This window comes from Ostrea edulis, chromosome 3, assembly GCF_947568905.1.
Source record: "Ostrea edulis chromosome 3, xbOstEdul1.1, whole genome shotgun sequence".
In the NCBI taxonomy this organism is placed as follows: Eukaryota; Metazoa; Mollusca; class Bivalvia; order Ostreida; family Ostreidae; genus Ostrea; species Ostrea edulis.
In genome coordinates, this window is record NC_079166.1 from 37,249,458 (window position 1) to 37,269,122 (window position 19,665).

At 34.6% G+C, this 19,665-nt stretch overlaps 1 protein-coding gene across 6 annotated transcripts in view; it reads right to left on the reverse strand.

Moving 5' to 3' along the window:
* Positions 1-1,522: 1,522 nt before the first annotated feature.
* The window catches only part of LOC125673105 (dynein axonemal heavy chain 1-like), a 59,419-nt gene continuing 41,276 nt past the window's right edge, over positions 1,523-19,665 (reverse strand). For all 6 annotated transcript variants that reach the window (XM_056160604.1, XM_056160609.1, XM_056160605.1 and 3 more), the window contains 11 exons: positions 19,138-19,269; positions 18,718-18,891; positions 16,252-16,431; positions 15,712-15,888; positions 11,825-11,995; positions 11,452-11,582; positions 9,254-9,398; positions 9,054-9,149; positions 8,843-8,953; positions 4,041-4,275; positions 1,523-2,431 (listed from right to left, as the gene is read on the reverse strand). In XM_056160604.1, the coding sequence (XP_056016579.1) occupies positions 2,310-2,431; positions 4,041-4,275; positions 8,843-8,953; positions 9,054-9,149; positions 9,254-9,398; positions 11,452-11,582; positions 11,825-11,995; positions 15,712-15,888; positions 16,252-16,431; positions 18,718-18,891; positions 19,138-19,269 (1,674 nt within the window). In that variant the 3' untranslated portion in view covers positions 1,523-2,309. The remainder of the gene's footprint in view (positions 2,432-4,040; positions 4,276-8,842; positions 8,954-9,053; positions 9,150-9,253; positions 9,399-11,451; positions 11,583-11,824; positions 11,996-15,711; positions 15,889-16,251; positions 16,432-18,717; positions 18,892-19,137; positions 19,270-19,665) is intronic.

Sequence of the window (19,665 nt, forward strand, 5' to 3'; positions counted from 1 at the left end):
TGCAGATCTGTTGAATTTCTGTTTTATTACTTTACTTAAAGGACTGCATATGACACGGCTCTATTTGCCCATCCTTTATTTAAAACTTAAGTTTTATGGAAGAATCCCAATGCAACTCGATTGTTATTCTGAATTTGATCAAAATGTTATAGACCCCAATTAACATATTATTTTGTCACTAGACCTAGTTTCAATATTTTGACACAAATTGCTATATATTTTACACCAATTGTTGAGTGTTTTCTTACAGAAAACATTGAGCACTGGTTTGGACATAATGAATATTCATACCATAAATTTATCTTTCCAGTACAGATATACATATGATAGAACAATTATGTTTGTCCAAAGCTGCACTCTGTGTTTCTGAGAGAACAATGTTTACAAGAATCAGTATTTTAACTAAAGTTGATTAATATAGAGAAATTGCATCACTCTAAATGCTTCGAATTCAGAACTCCTGATGACTGTAAACATCAGAAACACATTATGTGAAACTGCATTGGGCACACCCTCTTTTATGAAATAAAATTGAAAGATTTGGTCTTCCTTTACAGCTTTGTGGGTCCAGAAAGGCTGTAAACATACATAATCCTTTTCACTAAAATTAATTCAAGCACTCCCCCCTCCCATTTCTTTACTTTGGGACTCAGCCATCTAAAATCTTTTCCTTTCAGAATTTTTGAATCTCCTACCCAATATTCATCTTCAAAACTTTTTTTGCCCATGACTTGCTTCGTCAAGTTTTTATATGCATCAGATAGCTGTTTTTGCTGCCAACAGACTGAAGGTAACTGAGAAACACAATATGGAGGCTTTCCATAGATGTTGCAGAAATTTCCCTGCTCCAGATTGGCAGAAGTACATCCAGTACCAGTCTATATACTTGTACAGGTCATCCATCAGACCACAGATGTGGCTCAGACAAGAGAATTTTATCTGTATACCCTACTGTAAAGTGGACTCTAGAGAATATTCCATAAGATTGACTTCCACAAAGTGGACTAGCAGGAAAAAATCCCAAATTCACCTCCACAAAGTGGACTAGCAGGAAAAAAAATCCCAAATTCACCTCCACAAAGTGGATTAGCAGGGAAAATCCCAAATTCACCTCCAAAATGTGGACTAGCAGGATAGAATTCCATCAGTGACCTCCACAAAATGGATCAGCAGGATAAATCTCCACAAAGATTGTATCGGAATGACCCCATAATGTGGGCTAGCAGGGCGGAATTCTATTAAACCCTCAACACCACAGAGTGGACCACTGCTAGTAGGATTGAATTCCCTCTGAACCCCTTGCCCCCACCCCCACTACAAAAAGGACTAGTAGGACAGAATTCCACGGAACTCAATACCCAGCCCACGGGCCCTCCAAACATGTGGGTATCTTTGATTTGTATGATAGATACATATCAAGGGTACCCAGATGTTTGAGGGGCCTGCGGGTCAGCTTCCATTGCCATTATATACATTATGTATCAATCAGATGTACTGGTACTCCAATTTAACAAAACACATGTTTAAATTTAAACAAAATATTTTATTAACCAATAAATTTAACAGCTGTAAACATAGAATAATTTCTGTCTGTATATTCTCTAAAAATGTTTGCTCAGAAGGTATTTAAATTAAGCTGTTACAGAAATTGATTGTTCTGGATTTAAAAGCACATGGGTTACAGAGAAAAGAGGACTATTTCCATGCCCTACAAGGCACCATATGGTATCTATATTATGTACTAGAAATCAATATTTTGGTTCACATTTGATCCACATACTCTCTTTCAGCTGCTTAGAATTGGACGTAACACTATAGTAAAGAAAACTATAGGCTTATATATTGAACAATAAAGTCATCTAACAACATTCACTCACAATCTTTACATTGTAAAGCTATTTCAAATGTAACACATGCCATTATCAATGCCAGACTGAACAGTTCGTATTCAACTGTTCGTTAAAAATAGTAAAATTATAAATCACACAATAAATATATGTATCATAGAAAAATAATCTTCTGTAAATACCAACAATTAAATAAAGAAATGGACGGTATGATTTGAAATTCAAGAATGTGTACGGTTGTACTCTTGTATCACAGATTCTGTGGGACAACGTTGATTGTGGGGAAAGCTGACAAGATACCACAGAAGAACCTCAAGGATGTGGATCCTTTAAAACAGGATGTGTCCCCCCAAATCCTGAAATTCTACATCCCCAAAATGTCATGTCACACCACACACAAACATACACACAAGAGTCACGGTCTGGGTCCTACACTGACAGTTTGTCTGGGCTATGTTATGATTAATAGTTAAGGGCACACAGCATGGCCACACCCCGCTTGATCCAGTGTTTCTGAAGCTGGTCGGTTGGAAGCTCAACGGCAAACACAAAGTTTGTGGAGTGACCAGTGGTGGACAATGTACCTGGGGAGAAATAGAATTACAGTACATTATATGATTTTCTCTAGTCATCAATATTAAATGCACAATTTGAAAATTACCATCAATATTTGATGACCTGTGTCATTTACAACCTCAAAATGTCACCAGTTTTATTTTTTGTAAACTATATGAAGTTTGAAAAAGCTGGTTTAACCATCATCTCATTCCATAACTCTTTCATTTATCAAGTGTGTCCTATTATTACATAATAATTAAGAATTTTTACTACAAGTTCACTTCTGTAAGCAGTGGTCTCTTCAATCTCTACACAACTTCTTTTCAAACAAATGCTAGTTTTTCTACAGTTGACAAATTTAAACTCTGTCGCATAAAATGAATGACCTTGTAGTATACATGTAAATGTATTTACAAAATATAATGCACGGCATTATAAAACAGAAATATCAATGTTGACATTGAAAATAACCCGACCTCCACTGAAGCGTTTTTATATGATGCGTCTGATCAATTCACTGATGTCATAGATGGCTTTCAGGGTCACTGAACTGTAACTTTTAAAAACAGTCTCCTGAATTGTGATGTCAGAGCTTCAGACCAGGACATAACCTTTGTTTATTTATTGTTTTGTCAAGGTGATTTGGTTCACAACAAATTAACTTCTACTAGATGTCACATTACAAATCCTGGTTATACAGAAACATCAAAATGAAGGGAAGGATGCATTGAAATCTTTAAAAATGACTTCCGTGAAGATTCAGGTGAACAGATAAGTACCGGTGATCAATTGTCTAAAACATAAACATCTCAAAATGCGGAATTTTTTTTATATTTGCACCAGGGAAATACCACATATTGCATGGCTTTGATAGAGGAAATTTTTATTCAAATTTCGCATACACAGTAACTAACAATTTGCATTTATAATTAATCTTCTTGACATAAATTTCCTTCCATCTTATGTGCCAGATGTATGGACATTTAAACGACAATATATGTATTGTGATAAAAAGCACTATTCTATTTCTGAATCCGTCATTTATATATATTTCATGCTGGAATTTGTCATAGTATGACTGTCAAAAACATTATGAACATAGATTGTACATGTTTCAGATCTTCACTCTTGTAGCAGATTTACATTGACAAACCTTGACTGTGAGTGTACTCTGATACGAAACTCACTCTCCTATGTTATTCAATCTTTCTATGAGTTCAGTTATACTTGAAACTCACAAGACTATCTAACTGACCATCCTTGACTGTGAGTGTACTCAGACAAGAAACTCGTAATCCTATGTCATTCAATCCTTGTCTATGAATGCACTCATACTAGAAACTCAGACTACCAAAGCCCTTCCTTTTGTAATGAAAGTTCCCAGATTAGAAACTCAACAGATTATCTCGCTCGATTCTTGTCTATGAGTGTACTCGGACAAAAAACAGACCAGATCACCCAATTCAAACGAGTTTTGAGCTTACAGTATCTACCCAGCAAACACAGTTGTGAGGACCTATATATTAAACACTTCTCTAACCAAGCTTTCAGATTTGATACCTATCCCTTTTTTCTGAAGTAAGTGTTTTGACTGTAAGGTTAAGTTGGACACAGTTATAAGTACAGGGCTATTACCTGCTCTGGTCAGTGTCTTGTAGACGGGGCACTCGTAGATCCCCTTGTCCGGGTTCTTTCTGTTGGCTGTGGGGATGAGCCAGATGACGGGGACATCCACATACAGCTCTTTGGGTCGGGACTCGGCCAGCATCTGTTTGATGGGGTCCCAGCGAGCCCCCTCCAGGAACAGACCTCTGATATAACAGCCATCCGCAGGTTGTTTGGACAGTTCAGACAGCGATTCTCTCAACACCTGTACAGAGATAAAGATGAAAGTTAAAACAATAACCGTCCACGATCCCATATCAAATACAGAAATAATTATTTTCCGGTAAGCTACCCCCTCCTTCTTTCCTCTAGTCTATAGCAGGCTATCAATTTCACATGTAACTAACCATAGTCTGTGTTGTGTCTGGTAATTATAACTGTTTTTCATTAAATTTTAAAACATATATGCATTTTAAAAATGTCTGTATGCAAAATAATTTGACTAGCCCAAGGCTTGATTTTCTATGTAATCCAAGACATGATTTTTTTATTATTTTACTCAATTCAGTGATTTACTTTAATGAAAAATGTTATAGTGTGTGGAAATATATCGGTGACAAAGAACCAATTTAGAGTGAAATTTCATTTTGCTATTATCATATGATTTCCAATGTTTTTGTCTTTGATATCATTACCAATTGTAATGATGGCCATTTCTGCATGAATTTGTCACAGTTTTAAACAATACACATATGAATCTTAATGAACATAGTATGCATGTCATTAAAATATACATCTACAATCTACACAAGAATTGAATTTTTTCTCTGTAAACTATTTATAAATATCTCTACACTATGAATATAATTGTGTGCTCTCTATTACTAGTGTAAAATTGCACACATAAAATTTTCCACATATACAGTAATATATGATGACAAAAGAAAAAGAGTGAAGCAATATTCCTTCCAAAGTATAATATACTCTAGCCTTTCACCTCTAATCAAAATTCATAATCTACAGTTTGGGGCACCATTGGTACAAAGGACATATAAAAGTCCAATGTCTGTAAAAACCTATATTTTTATGCACATAATTATAAGGACTTAAACACATATGAATTAGTACTGATAGAATAAGGTTTCTCATGAATCTATGCACATTGATAAATACCCTACATCATATTAACAAGTCATGTACAGCAATGCATGCAAAGGTACTGTACTATTCATAAAGATTATATCTTCTAGAGAGAGAGAGAGAGAGAGAGAGAGAGAGTGAGTGAGAGAGATATGCAGAATGTTTATAGTAATTGATAATCCCAACACTGGACTAATATTCTGATAAGTTACAATGCCATATATAGTCCATTATCTGTTGAACTCACTGTGAGGATCTGTTGAAATGATAAAACATGAAGCGTGTTTAAGATATATCTCATAAACAACATGTTTTCTATTCATGGTAAATTGCTATTTGGGATAGTACAAAATCATACAATAGTACAGTGCGACACTTCATTGTTCTAATCAAAATATCGACAATATTTTACAGTGCGTGTAGAGAGGATACTGCTGTTTTTCAAAATATAAAATTTTCAGGCATGGTTTTCAATTCCTTTGTTAAAGCCTTTACTAAATTTAACCTCATTAACTGAAATCAATGAGAATCTAATATGAATGACGGAGACAATTTGTAGTGAACTATGATGTATGAAAGTCACTGGTTGACAGAAATTCAATATGGGACAGAGGCTGGCCATACAGTAGGGGACATATGTCACCATTAGTACAGGCAGGATAGGGTATCAGCTGCTCCGATATCCGACTAAACAAACCGATGGGAGTATTGAATATGGCTGATCAACAATCCAGTCCTCGTAAAGGCGACACATGTTGTAGTGCTAGCAGACTCCTGCAAACTACACCAATCCTTATGTTGCATCATGTTTTCGCCTTTGATACCTTTACCAATTTTGTCATTTCCTCATGAATGTGAACAATGTGCATGTAAATCTTGATAAATATAGAATGACTATTTTAATGGCTGGGGATTCCAAAGAAAAATATAAAGAAAAAAATAGATTTCATTTTTCAAAATACAGGAGAGTATGAACCACAATATGCTTCATGCCAGTATACTTTTCATGAGAGAGAGAGAGAGAGAGAGAGGTAGATATAGTTAAGGAAGACAGACTATCTCATAGATTTTTTTAATAAACCCACAGAGCTTTAAAAAAAATTTCAAAAAGAAAAACTTTTTATAATTTATTATCCTGGTTTTTGTTAACTTTTGATTTGAATATAATGATACATTTAATGACCAATCATACTATGGTCCTGACTCTATAAAGAATTAAATCTGCAAAACATGTGCACAATTATTCAAATGAATTTAAAGTTTTATGCACTGGAAAGCAAAATGCAGGAGTCCAATTGATGTCTCACATGCTAGTTAGTAAAGATGTTCATAATTTAGGCTGAATTACAACATGGTGAAGGCAATAGAATAAAATAATAGATATTTCAAATATGTGAAGTTTTAACTTAATCATTTTGATTATGTTCATAAAAAAAAAAGACACACTTCCATTTAGAGGAAAACAGAAGAGGCCTACTGTTCTCAACCCCAATATTAGAGAATTCTGACTCCTGAAATCTATTTAAATCAAGAGTTTCTTTAAAAAAAAAAAAAAAAAAAAAAAAAAAAGAAGAAATCATCCATTATTCAAACAATATTTTATTCATGAATACATGAAGAAAGATTTGGCAGTAAAGACAATACCTATATTCTCCTTTATTGTCTACTAAACAATATAAAAAAATGCTAGCAATAAGTTTTTCATATGTCATGTGCAACAGCTTGAAGAATCCATATTCAGTTGCATGATTTCTAGCTTATCTGAACAACTGAATATCATTATGTATACTTCAATGTATATTATCAATCTTGTTTTTGATACCACTTTGAAATCAAAGCATGCACGAAACATTTGAAAACAAGGTAACAGTTGTGCCAATAAATTCAAACTTTTGAAATGTTGATATGGATAAAGAGGAAAGAAGTGCAAGCTGACTTCCTGATAATTTGTTGTATCAGAGTCACCTGAGGTGACATGGTAATTACAGACAGCCCCAGGCCTGGAGGACTGACACAATGATAAGTGGCCTCCTCCAGTAATTAATACAAAAACAACTACCTCTTCTACAGACCAGACACCTGTACAGGAGAATTTGATTATGGCTGACTTTGACAATTTCAAAAGATTAATGCAATCTAACAGTATTTACACAGGTAGACTCGCAGTATATCAAGGTGCTGTATGTGTCTTACAAGCAGAATAAAACTGAAAACTTAATTAGTTTTCTATGCTTAAAAAACTGTTACATTAAAATTAGAACAAATTTGTATGCATACTTTTTCATGAACTCGTCTCTCAATTCATACATATATATAAATGAGTGATAAGGAAATGTGGACATGTCTGCTTGGGCCCAGCTAGCACCTTGATAGGGTCTGAGACACAACTGACTCTTGTGGACTAAGATATGAGGGTCACCAGGACATGTTGTAATATACAAGTTATAGTGACTTTCCCTGAGAGAAATGGCCACCACAGATAAGGAACAAGGTGTAGGCCACATCCTGGTAGTCAGGAGAACACGTGCAGCTCCCACACAAGTCTTAGGAGAGAAATTGTGAGAGAAATGTCAAATATCCGAGAGATTTTCCCCCCTTTTTAATCTAGACACAAATATCACTGAATTGAAATACTATTCAATAGATATTATCTACATTATGGAAAATATTTCCCCAGGGAATATCATAGATAATAAAATGATTATTTGTAATAGGGGAATTTTCATGGAAATGTCGTAGATTTTCAAATGTCTATTGTCTTCCTAGAAAGCAGCATTTAGTGGACACCAACATGAATTGTCCCTGTGCATTAACAGTTCACTGGGTCAGGGTGGAAATGCTTCGCCTGAGATACCTCAGTTCCAGGAAAATTTCATCACATCAATTAATCTTTGTTGTGTCTATCTTTGTTCTGTTCCCAGAATTTGTATTCAAAATTTTCCTGTCATGTACATGTATTTCATGAAACCAAAAAATATATCTTAGTACTAAACAATTTCTATGCACCAGTGAATTCTTTTTGAATAAGATATACTTGAAATGATGAAATATCAACTTAAGGGAGAATAATACAATAAATCAAAATTGAGACTTTAAAAGATGTGTTATAATGGATTTTTTTTTTTTTTTTTAATTTACAAATTTTGTGCAAAATAAGAAAATAAAAGTATTGTGATACACACACAATCTACAGACTACTAACACAATCCCCATATTCACTGAGCTACATGTATCCAGACAGGTGAATAATTCTAAAGGATAAAGAATATATTTCTGAGTTTATTTTTGCATCTGTGGTGTACTTCCATTAAAAAAAAAATGAGTGAGTGAAGATATGTCATTCCTCCTTAAGGAGGTATTTCACAGATTAAAATTGCCATTATTAAAAATATCAGATCTACGTAATAATGCTATAGAATTGGAAATTTAAAAAATCTTGCCTCATGTAACAAAAAATTTTAATGATTAAGAAAAAAAAGTATCCTCTCCCCCTCCCCTCAGGTCTACAGATTGTCAATGTAATGTCTTGATCAGAGAGGAGCTAACCAGACCAGATGAATTTAAAAGGACAAGGAACATGTTTCTGATTTCATTTGCATCAATGACATACCAATTGTGACAATACATTATTCCTCCTGTGCTCTAATTAAAGGGGCATAACCCTTACAACATGCTTCTGAATAAGACTTTACCTTGAAGTCCCAAGAGATGGTATCGATGGATATGACCTTCTTCCTTGCAAAATTCTGCAGAGTTCCTGTCAAGAAAGCTTGTGGGAAGAAGAACCCAGAAATCCAGTATACCTAAAACAGAATCCACAGTCAGCAATGCATATTGTCCTTAAACCAGCAGACAAGTAAAATACATGTACCATATTGAACAATACTGGTTCAGATTACTTACAGATGGCATGCCATTATCGATCCAGTCCACAATAAATTTCATACGTGCCCCTAGATCCACCACCCAGGCTGCCAAGGGCTTCAGGGAGGGGTACGCCTACAAAATAAGAAAGTCATACTCTGTGTCATCTCTTTAGACTTATACAGGACGTTGATGTTGTTGAAACATTGAGATGTTACGATAGTGGGACATGACATTACCTTTCCTGACCACATACTGGGCACGGCATTGATAAAGAGACTGTTGGCCATGTTCTCCAGTTCCTGGGACATGACTACCAGACCTTTTAGGGCCTTCAGTAGATCCTGTAGGGACTGGTGGACTGTACCCAGCAAACGATTGTACCTACAAATACAATGGGCAACATGTCAAATTTGTAAAAACGCCGGGATGGAAGGACTGTCTTCAGCGAACTGACATGTACAATATAATAATGATACAAATTGAATATCAGTCGAACACATTGTTCCCTAGGTATATCACCACCCCAGCATACTGCCATCGAAATGTGTAAAACAGATTTCAATACACACTGAAGAACCTGTTATAAGGCCAAATTTTCCTATTACCATCTGCCATCTGTTTTTCCGGGTACAAAGGTCAAAATACCTTTATACCCAATTTTGTTGAATCCGCATTTGTGTTTAATAAGCACCCTTATTTGGGCCTGAAAATTGGGGGGGGGGGGGGGATGTAGTTCGTGTTTATAATACACAGGAAAAATTTGGATCAAGCAGTGTTTTTTAACATTAAACATTGTGGTAATTTTTAATGTCAGACCATTTCAAGGAAATAATGTAAATAGTCTACAAAGCAGATGAATTTGCAAACCGCGCAGCAAATTTTTTAGCCAACAGTAATTTTGACATACATCATGGTAATCTTTGGTTAATATCGCCTTGGAAATAATGTTAATTTAAACAAAGCACGAAATTTTGTTGCATTAAAGGTAATTAGATTTGATTTTTTTTCAAACTTACAATTAATTAGCCTAAATAGCTCAGCCATGTATTAAAAATTAAATCAAAATAGGCCTATTTAACACATTACCAAATCTGCGAAAAATGATGTATACAATAGTGTGATATATAATCATGGGTACACAAGGGCAGTGTAAGAGATGTAAATATATATACAGGGTGTCCCAGAATATCACAGAACTTATTTTGCTGAAAAATATCAGAAGTTATTTTAAGTTCTCACTTTAACACTTCCTATAAATGCTACTCATAAACCTTAATTACAATAAAGAAACTTTTTAGTGGTAAATCATTTTCCAAACTTGCTTTGTTTGTTTTAATTTTTAGCATATATAGGCAAGGCTTTTTGTAAACATCTCTAGGTGTAAATATCTTTGACTGGCAGCGTATAATGAACTGAGGATTATACAGGTCTAGTGAATCCCATTTGGCTCTTTCATAATCATTTAATTATTTACAGATTATAAGTATCACATTTTCTACAATTTTACATTCCTGCAATAATTTTCTAGAGATTTACTTTAGCTTTCTTAATATATAATAGGGCCTAATACAGGTGACCAACGAAAAATGCATATCTATATACAAGGCCAAGTCTGTGGGGTCAAATAATATTGTGGTATGACGAAATCACCTGAACAAAATATATACGAGAGTCAAAAACCTATAGTGTTATATGATACCTATCCCCTTCTCACAAAATAAAATTCTACAGAAAAAAGAGTGCATTATATTTGGAAAATATGGTACATCACACGTTAACATAACCAATACATTAGGATCAGGAGCCATGATTACACAAGATAGGTCTGACAACCAGCTCTGTGTGGTCAGTTGTAACGAACTTCAATTCAGCAGATGCCATAAAAATAGGGTAGTATAATTAATTGCAATAAAAATTATTTCAAAATTCTGAATTGTCTCTGTTCATGTACATAAAACTACTCTATGTATCAGCTGTTGTACATTTTGTGTACCATGTGATCTTTGTGTATATAGATGCGACATCAAATTTCTATGTTCCAAAATAAAAACCCAGTTGCAGCCATTACACTTATTTGTCAACCCATCAACGTATTAAGTTAAAATAGTGGAAAGGTTCTACATGTACTTACATGTTTTACAAACGCACAAGCGCAAAACATCCCACTGTCTGACAGAACTAAAGCAAATCAATGCGAGAACCAAAGTCCTGTATACATATATCTTGGACGACAATAAGAGGACAATAATTATTTACTTTATCAACTCCCATTGGCCTGGTGAGATATGGAGGTGAGATATGGAGGCCTGGTGAGATATGGAGGTGAGATATGGAGGCCTGGTGAGATATGGAGATGACAGTGCACATGAATTCCACTTTGGAGGCGTGATGGTGATTGGATAAATTACACGGTGCTTGACCTTCAGATACTTGCCTGATGACCTCCTGTACCAGCACAGTGTTCATAGACTGTTCGTACATAACAGGGTACTTCTCATTAATGGGATCCAGAGGGAGAGGTTTGGGGACTTTCTCCAAAATACCTTTCGCTGTCTCTTCCATCACCTACATCATCAAAATCAGCGAGTTTCAGTATAATGACAATAGGATATGACATGGGTAACTTTTGAAGTATATACACTGTGCATGTATACTGTAAATTTTTCGTCAGCCTAACTTATGGCTACATAAGAAACGTAACTACAATTTAGATGCTTTACAAGGAACATTGATGAAATGCAAGCACATTGTAATCCACAACATAAAACACTGCATTTCTTCCAATACTTCACAAAACTCTTGCCTACCTCCTCTCTCGATTTGCCACCACCTGAAGATGTTTTCGGCTGCAGCAACAACAGGGCAGTTAACATGGTATTCGTCTCATTCTGAGCGAACGTGATGTTGGCATTTTCGTGTAGGGCGAATATCTCTGGTGTGTCGTTGATTGGAAGGCTCTTGATATAGGACATGTAGCCCTGATAATGCAAACAGCACAGCATTGACAAAAACCTTATCATATACACATGTATGTGCATTCTAAAATAAAACATTTATTTTTTCTATTACACACAGTACTTGAAATAAAGAGTTATGAAATACATGTATAATTTTATCTAGAATCCATGAAGTATTTTTAAACCTCACTTTATCTAGAAACATAATAGAATATTTGAAAATGTGAAACAACTTTTAACAGAATGATTGTCAATGCAAAATTTTCTACTTTGGCAGTGTACTTTTTTTTCAGTGCGATCCATTTAACCAATGCATACTCAAACACACCACACAAACAACTTGAATTGAAGTGGTCAGTCAGATCAATGTACAGAAGGTCTGATAAATGACCACCTCATTATGTCAAGGACGTAGACTCTTCACTCACTACTCGTCCAAAAAACACTAAACTTTTATCCGACTCAAGAAACATTTCAATAAAATGTAAGATTTGTCAAAGCTAAATGAAAAGATGAAAAAATCTATATACAAAGAAGAAGAGTAAAAAAAATATACCTAGAATACGGAACTCTGTGAAGTTGAAATAGGTTTACTTAACAGTGTATGCGTAATGGCAGTGATAAGTATACCCATGCTTAACAAGCAGAAAGGGTTTAGCATAATCAAATTTAATGATACAATCATCGTCTCAAGCCACAGTCTGGAGTCCGCATATTGATATTGGCCATGGTTTGCGATGATGTGATACAATATATCTGAATAAATTTTCCAGACTTTTAAGCCATATAAAAGAGGAAGAATGAGATCTAGCACTAAATTTACAGTAATAGTAAAATGAAAGCTACAGTGTAAGCATGGATATAGGAACAAAGTGAGAAGTATTCAGTTTTCTGATTGAGAACTACTTAGTTCTTTTGATTCTTGCTGACAGCTAGGGCAGTGTAGTTATAATTCATGTCAGAATTAGAAGTATTTGCATTTCCATGTGGAGTATCAAAAAATCTATGCTTCCACGTGAAGTATCCAAGAAATCTAAGCTTCCACAAGGAGTGTCAAAATATCTATGCTTCCATATGGAGTATTAAATGATCTATTCTTCTGTCTGGAGTATCAAATGATTAATGCTTCCAAGTAGAGTATTTTTAAATAATGATCTATGCTTCCATGTGGAGTATTAAAATAACTATGCTTCCATGTGGAGTATCAAAAGTATCTACACTTCTATGTGGAGTATAAAAAGATCTATGCTTCTATGAGGAGTATAGGTACCGTATTTTGCCGAATATAATACGCACTTTTTTTTAGAGAATATTTTTGTGCCAGAAAGGGGTGCGTATTATATACCACAACAGGTTTTTGACCTTTTTTTCAAGATGAAACTCGGCGATTAAGTAGTGTAATATTTCACTCAAAGACCAAGGCTTCGGATACTGTACGCCTTTTCACGTTCACCTATTTATTAAGTAGAAAATTCGACCTCAAGAAAATTACTACAGAAACGTAAAATTGCAGAAAATGTGATATATATACTTACAATATCTAAATAATTCAATTATCATGAAACAAACAGCCAATCAAATTGCATTGGATCTGACTATTCATTACATCGCATGCCGCCATTATTGAAAGCATGTGTACACAATAATGCCTTGACACGTGCTAAAATTGTTGGAAAATAATTTTGTCACTTGCTAAAAGTTTGTTTACTGTAAGTTTTATGAATAGGCCTAATTTTTAATGAAATACTTATTTGAATCTTTGAAATAACTATTCTTGCGTAAAAGCGTGTGTTTTACGAAGCCATTGTTGTGTACACTGCTTTTGTTAGATACCCCCTCCGGGTAAAGAAATACCTAACAAATTTTTTTTCACACATTTTAATAGTCATCGTAGTTAACGAGGAGTTGATAATTTGAATCTTTGTACCTACCATGGTGTGTTGATAACAGTAAAATAAGCGATAGTTTAATTGTTTAATTTTATTTTTATAACATCGGCTATTTGATTGATTTTAAGTTTCAACAAAGGAAATATCGAGTCAGTTAAGACTTTAATGCTACAAAATCTCGTGCTTTGCTGAAATGAACAGGCTTGTCCGGGTTGATATTTCCCTGAAGATTCTCATTGAAGATTACCGCGATGTAGACCTCATCTCAAAAAGTTTGCAAATTATTGTGCGTTGTTTAGAATTCATTATTTCTGCAAAAATATTAAGTGAAAATTAACACCAAGTATAAAATAAAGATTACCGCTTGGTCTAAATTTTTGCTGCGTATTATACACCCGAAGTGCGTTTTTTCACCAACTTTTAGGCTCAAAGTGGGGGGTGCGTATTAAACACCACTGCGTATTATATTCGGCAAAATACGGTAGATTAGAGCTTGCTACAGTGATATGTTCAGAACTACAGAGTACAGAGTCTATGCTGTTGACTAAGGAGATGGTGTCTGTCCTTCAGTCCACTGATGAGGACCAGATAAATGGGGACCAGATTAAGATGTTACAGAAGATGCCATGCCAGTACTCCAAGTAATCAGTTATATGAACTCATGTTTTGGCTTCAGAAATTTGTCATTGCTTACAAATTTACAGTTGATTACTTGGAGCAAAGGTATGTTAATGGCACTACTAATAAGCAAAGTTATGTTAGTGAGTTTTGAGCACATTAGCTGAATTGTTAATTCAAAGCAGATATCTAAGATGTAGCAAATATACACATTCCATTCATCTGTGGGAATATTACGACAGAATTTCATGTCTTTCATATTTTTCAGTAAACAACCTTGCATAAAGTTTGATTTAATACCAAAAAAGATAAATCAATTTGTGAGCTTTAATATATGAATATTGCATACAGCTATACATTCCCTCGTGATTGTATTCAGGGATTCTTGTCTAAAACTGTTTCCAAGAAGTTTTAACTTCATGGTTTTGTGTCCACAGATTCTATAGAAGTGTTAATGTGACAGGAAAGGAGACAGTTACACCTGGACAGGAAATCAAACCCAGGACCCCTGCATTACTAGTCAGGTGCTCTATTTACTGAGCTATCCAGGCACATATTCACAGTCCATGTATGGCTAAGTTACATTCACAAAAGTTTTGATTTAAATGTATAGACCTATGATGAAAATGAATCTGTAATGTACAATGAGGCTGTATACAGTATTCTACTCCAAAGTAAGATAGTAATATTGTGTGAAATTTCTGTCACAATATCCACACACACCCCCCCCCCCCCTACTTCTTGTTCAATCACAACACAGCACATCACAAAACACTTCACATCTGAACCAATCTCACACACAGCAACTACACACAGTAAGAGTATTAGCAATACAGTCAAACCTTTTTATCTTGAACTTGATGGGACTAAGAAAAAACTTTGAGATATCTGACGATTCAAAATATTGAGGGTAAAATACTTAGAGAATAAGTGGTTGGTACTTCTGAATTACTTCAACATATCCATGGTATTCGAGCTATTAGTGTTTGAGATAACAAGGTTCAACTGTACTTATGAAGCAGTTAGTATAAATGGTTACTCATCTTTAAAGTAAGAGACCACAACACACAGTTAACTTCAACAAAACACACAAACAACAATCTCGCTCATCTCGCATTCCTAATGTCCATAAGTTAACTGTGATACATCTAAAGAAAATAGGCATGAAAAAGATCTGTTGCCTGAGGCAACAGTCTACTGAGCATGCTCAGAGATGCATCACGTAATTACATTATGGTCATTGGATGATGGGATTTGCTTGTAAATGCCCGATTCTGAGTATTTGTAGTCATCATCCAGAATTTTGGGTTGGTAGAAGTCGTTGAGGATGCTCATCATGCAGCGACGATCCCAGTCATCTGTGACACGCCCTCCGTAGTTAATGTGGCCTGCTGTGTACACCAACACCTGAAATAGACAAGGTCGCATAGAAAAAGTGGTTAGAGTGATCAAATGACAACCAAAAAGTCTTTTCCATTGTCATAGACCCTGAATTTGAACCAGTAACCCCATAGACAATCAATGCCCAGCTTTTATGAGGTCTCTGTCTGTTATGGTTCAAAACTTGTAGCCAAGGTTTGAGTTGTTGATAGACAGATAAAATGAGAGAAAGAAAGACAGATAAAATGAGAGAAAGAAAGACAGACCAAAACAATATGCTTCAACCTTTGATCTTGGAGGCATACAGAAATCAAACCTTGATCTCCAACATAATTCATCTTGCAAATATGAACACTGACCTTGAATGACATTGATATCTAAAACACTGACCTTGAATGGGATTTCCTTGTACTCCATCAGGAACATTTTCAGCTGACTGACACAGATTCTAAGGTCGCCGTCTGTGAACTCGTATGGAATGTTAAATCCGAGAGCTCCAAATTTCCTCCTCTCAATGGAAATGCCGTGGAAGAAACACAGGGACAGCAGCAGATACTTAAACTCCATGGTCTGTAATGCAGATGGCAAAGGGTCAGAGGTCAAGCTCATTACATAGGTCCATAGGCAGCCAACAGAACGTAATGCTCATGCATAACAAGAAAACACACAGTGACAATTAAAACAGAAGGGGGAGCATTAGTTAGGTTAATTAAAGGAGATAGATAACAAAGATTTCATTCAATGATCATGCCAATTCAAAGTTTACATATCTTTCAAATCCCACAGAATGCAGATGACAATATAATATCTCTTTGAATTTTTTTTGCTTTCAAATACTTCTAAATTTAAATTTCTATCAATTTCGAACAATTTAAAGAAATATGATGTATACTAGGGATACGATTTTGTCAAATAAAAGATGCAAAGTTTAAAGAAATAGGATGCAGATAAGGGGACGATTTCGTTAAATATAAAATATGAAAAATTACTCAATACAAATACTTGCCATTCCTGAATATATGGAAAATTGACCTCACATTTCAATCTATTGTGTTATTAATAATATAAATAACTTGTTACAAATTATTTTTTACCTTAAAAAAAGAAGAAAAATACTGGTACTAAACATGATTAAACAGAACATATCTACACTAAGTGTAATAATTCTATAAAGTGTGACAAACTGAATATACATGTAAATATTACAATTTACAGCAAATATCAGATGCCATGCAAAAAGTATATATATATATATATATAAACACCTTCACAGTGTATGGTTAACTACTGATATTTGACATGCAATATTTCATAAAGGTATCATGTATATCATGTGCTATCAAAGTGCATTACATACAGTCAGTGCACATTTCAACATGCCAATAGAGAAGTGAGGAATTGATATACACCTATATGTGATAAGATGTCTAGATGCTATTTTCTGTATCAAAGAAATGAGTGATATATGAGCATCGGTAATGCAGTGAGCCAAGTTGCAAATCTGATTGGTACTTTTTGAGATTTTCCCCAGTGATATTTGCTAATTCACTTCATCAATGATCAGGCCTGTGTAAAAATCTCACAATCTTGAAGACTAAAACCATATATATCTTACAAATTTGTTGACTGTTATAAAACAATAGGAAACATCCTTTGATCATGAGGATGTGGCATTTGAAATTTTGAGCTTAAATTGTATGAGAAAAATTGCCCAGGAATGAAACGTAACTGAAGGACTATCTGTCCATCCTTCACATTAAGGGCTGACATTAAATTGCAACTCAGCTACAAATGTAACAACTTGACAGCTTCTTTTCAAAAGACAATGAACCATTGATAAGTCAATCATGATTACAGAAACATATACAGTAAAACTCGAATATAGCGAACACGGATATAGCGAAATCACGGCTATAGCGAAGTGAAATCAATTTCCCCGGCAAATTCTTTATATTTTCTATATAAAAATCTGTGTTTATAACGAACACGGATATAGCGAATTTACGGATATAACGAAGTAAATTCATATTCCCCTTGAATTAAAAATTAACGTAAAAATCACCTTGTATAACGATTTTTTTTCCCATTTTAAACTCATGAATTTTAACAATCGCTTATTACGAAATTTTGTTCAAATTTTTCTTTCGATATGTTCTTGCGTGACTTAATAATCCCTAAAGATAAATTATCATATATAAATCAGTGTGTATATATCTTGTACAACAATATTTCTTCTCGAAAATACATAGGCTAAATTTTTCTTAGAGACAATATAAACTCAAGTATATTGATTGCTGCTTTCTTATGCAACTGATATACATGTAGAACAAATCAGTTTTATAACAAATTCGTTATATTTTAATTATGAATTCGCTATAAACATACAGCGAATTACGCTTATAGCGAATTTTTACAGAGTGTCCGCAGAAATTCGCTATATCAGAGTTTACTGTAACAGGTAAAGATTTCATAAAGGTCTCTGAATATTACCTATCATTATTTTCCTACAATACTAGCTTTGACAGATTTGGGTGGTTCATTGTCTCTTGTTAGAGCTCCTGCTGATAAATCTGAGCTGACTTCAGAGAGCAGTGTCGGCCATATTGTCTACCCTCTACATTGTACCATGAGCTTACCCGAGGAGATTTCAGCTGATTAAATTAACACAGCAATTAGTCTGATGTAAATTATTCTCACTCACATCAATTGTTAAAAAGGTAATTCTAGCAGTTCTAATGTTAGATAAATCATTCTTTACTTAACTTTATATACTGTAACTTTAATATTATGATTTTTTGTATTTTGATGTATTTCAATTTTACATGTTACTTGCTCGAGTGCAACACAAAATAGTACCTTATCTCCACACGAGTTCAGGAAGTCATCAGTAAATCCTGAGTAGGATTTCAGGAGGTTGGCTTTTAGACCCCTTGGGGGTTCCACGGTCATCTTGGAGCCATTCTGTAGGATGTAGACCGGGAACTTATCGCTAGGCATACTGGTCAGCCACAGGCGGAAGTCACGATGGACCTACACAACATCAGTAATAAATAGTACATGTACATCAGTAATAATCAGTAATAACTAGTACATGTACATCAGTAATAATCAATATGTCACTACCTTGCGTTATTCTACCAAAATTAACTTTCATCTATAACTTTTCAACAATTTCTTCAAAGTTGTGAATCAATTAAACAAAAATGCATTTTGGTATATTTCTGACAAATATTATGTATAATTTCACAATGCTTCGATAGTTTATTGTGGTTTTACCTTATCCGGATCAATCTGCTCAATCAGTCTCTCCAGGCTTGGCATCCAGCTTGGCGCCAAGTGACAGTTCTGGAAGAACACCCACTTTCCTCGTTCCATGGCACTGCGCATCATCGCCTCAGCACGAGGTCCCTGACAGAACACAATTAATCCAGTCATAAGTAAAAAAGACAGCAATCAAAGCAATTGTTCTATGAACTACCAGTATCTTAACTTGATGCATGGAATCACAATTTCAAATGTTTGCCATTTGCCACACAGTGACAACTTCAAAGAATAAATTATCATGTAATATAAGGACTTAACAGTAAGTAAATCAATAATCATTATTTGACCTGACTGAGGATATTAAGCGGCCATTCAAAAGCAGTATATTTGCAATAATATAAAAGACAAAATAGTGCACATTAATCCAACATTTACTCACCGCTATTTTTATTCACAAATAGCTGATGAGGAGGGTGTTTACAAGGAGTAATATTTGCAAGTCAGCTAACTATTTATACATTATATACAAAGAAACTGATT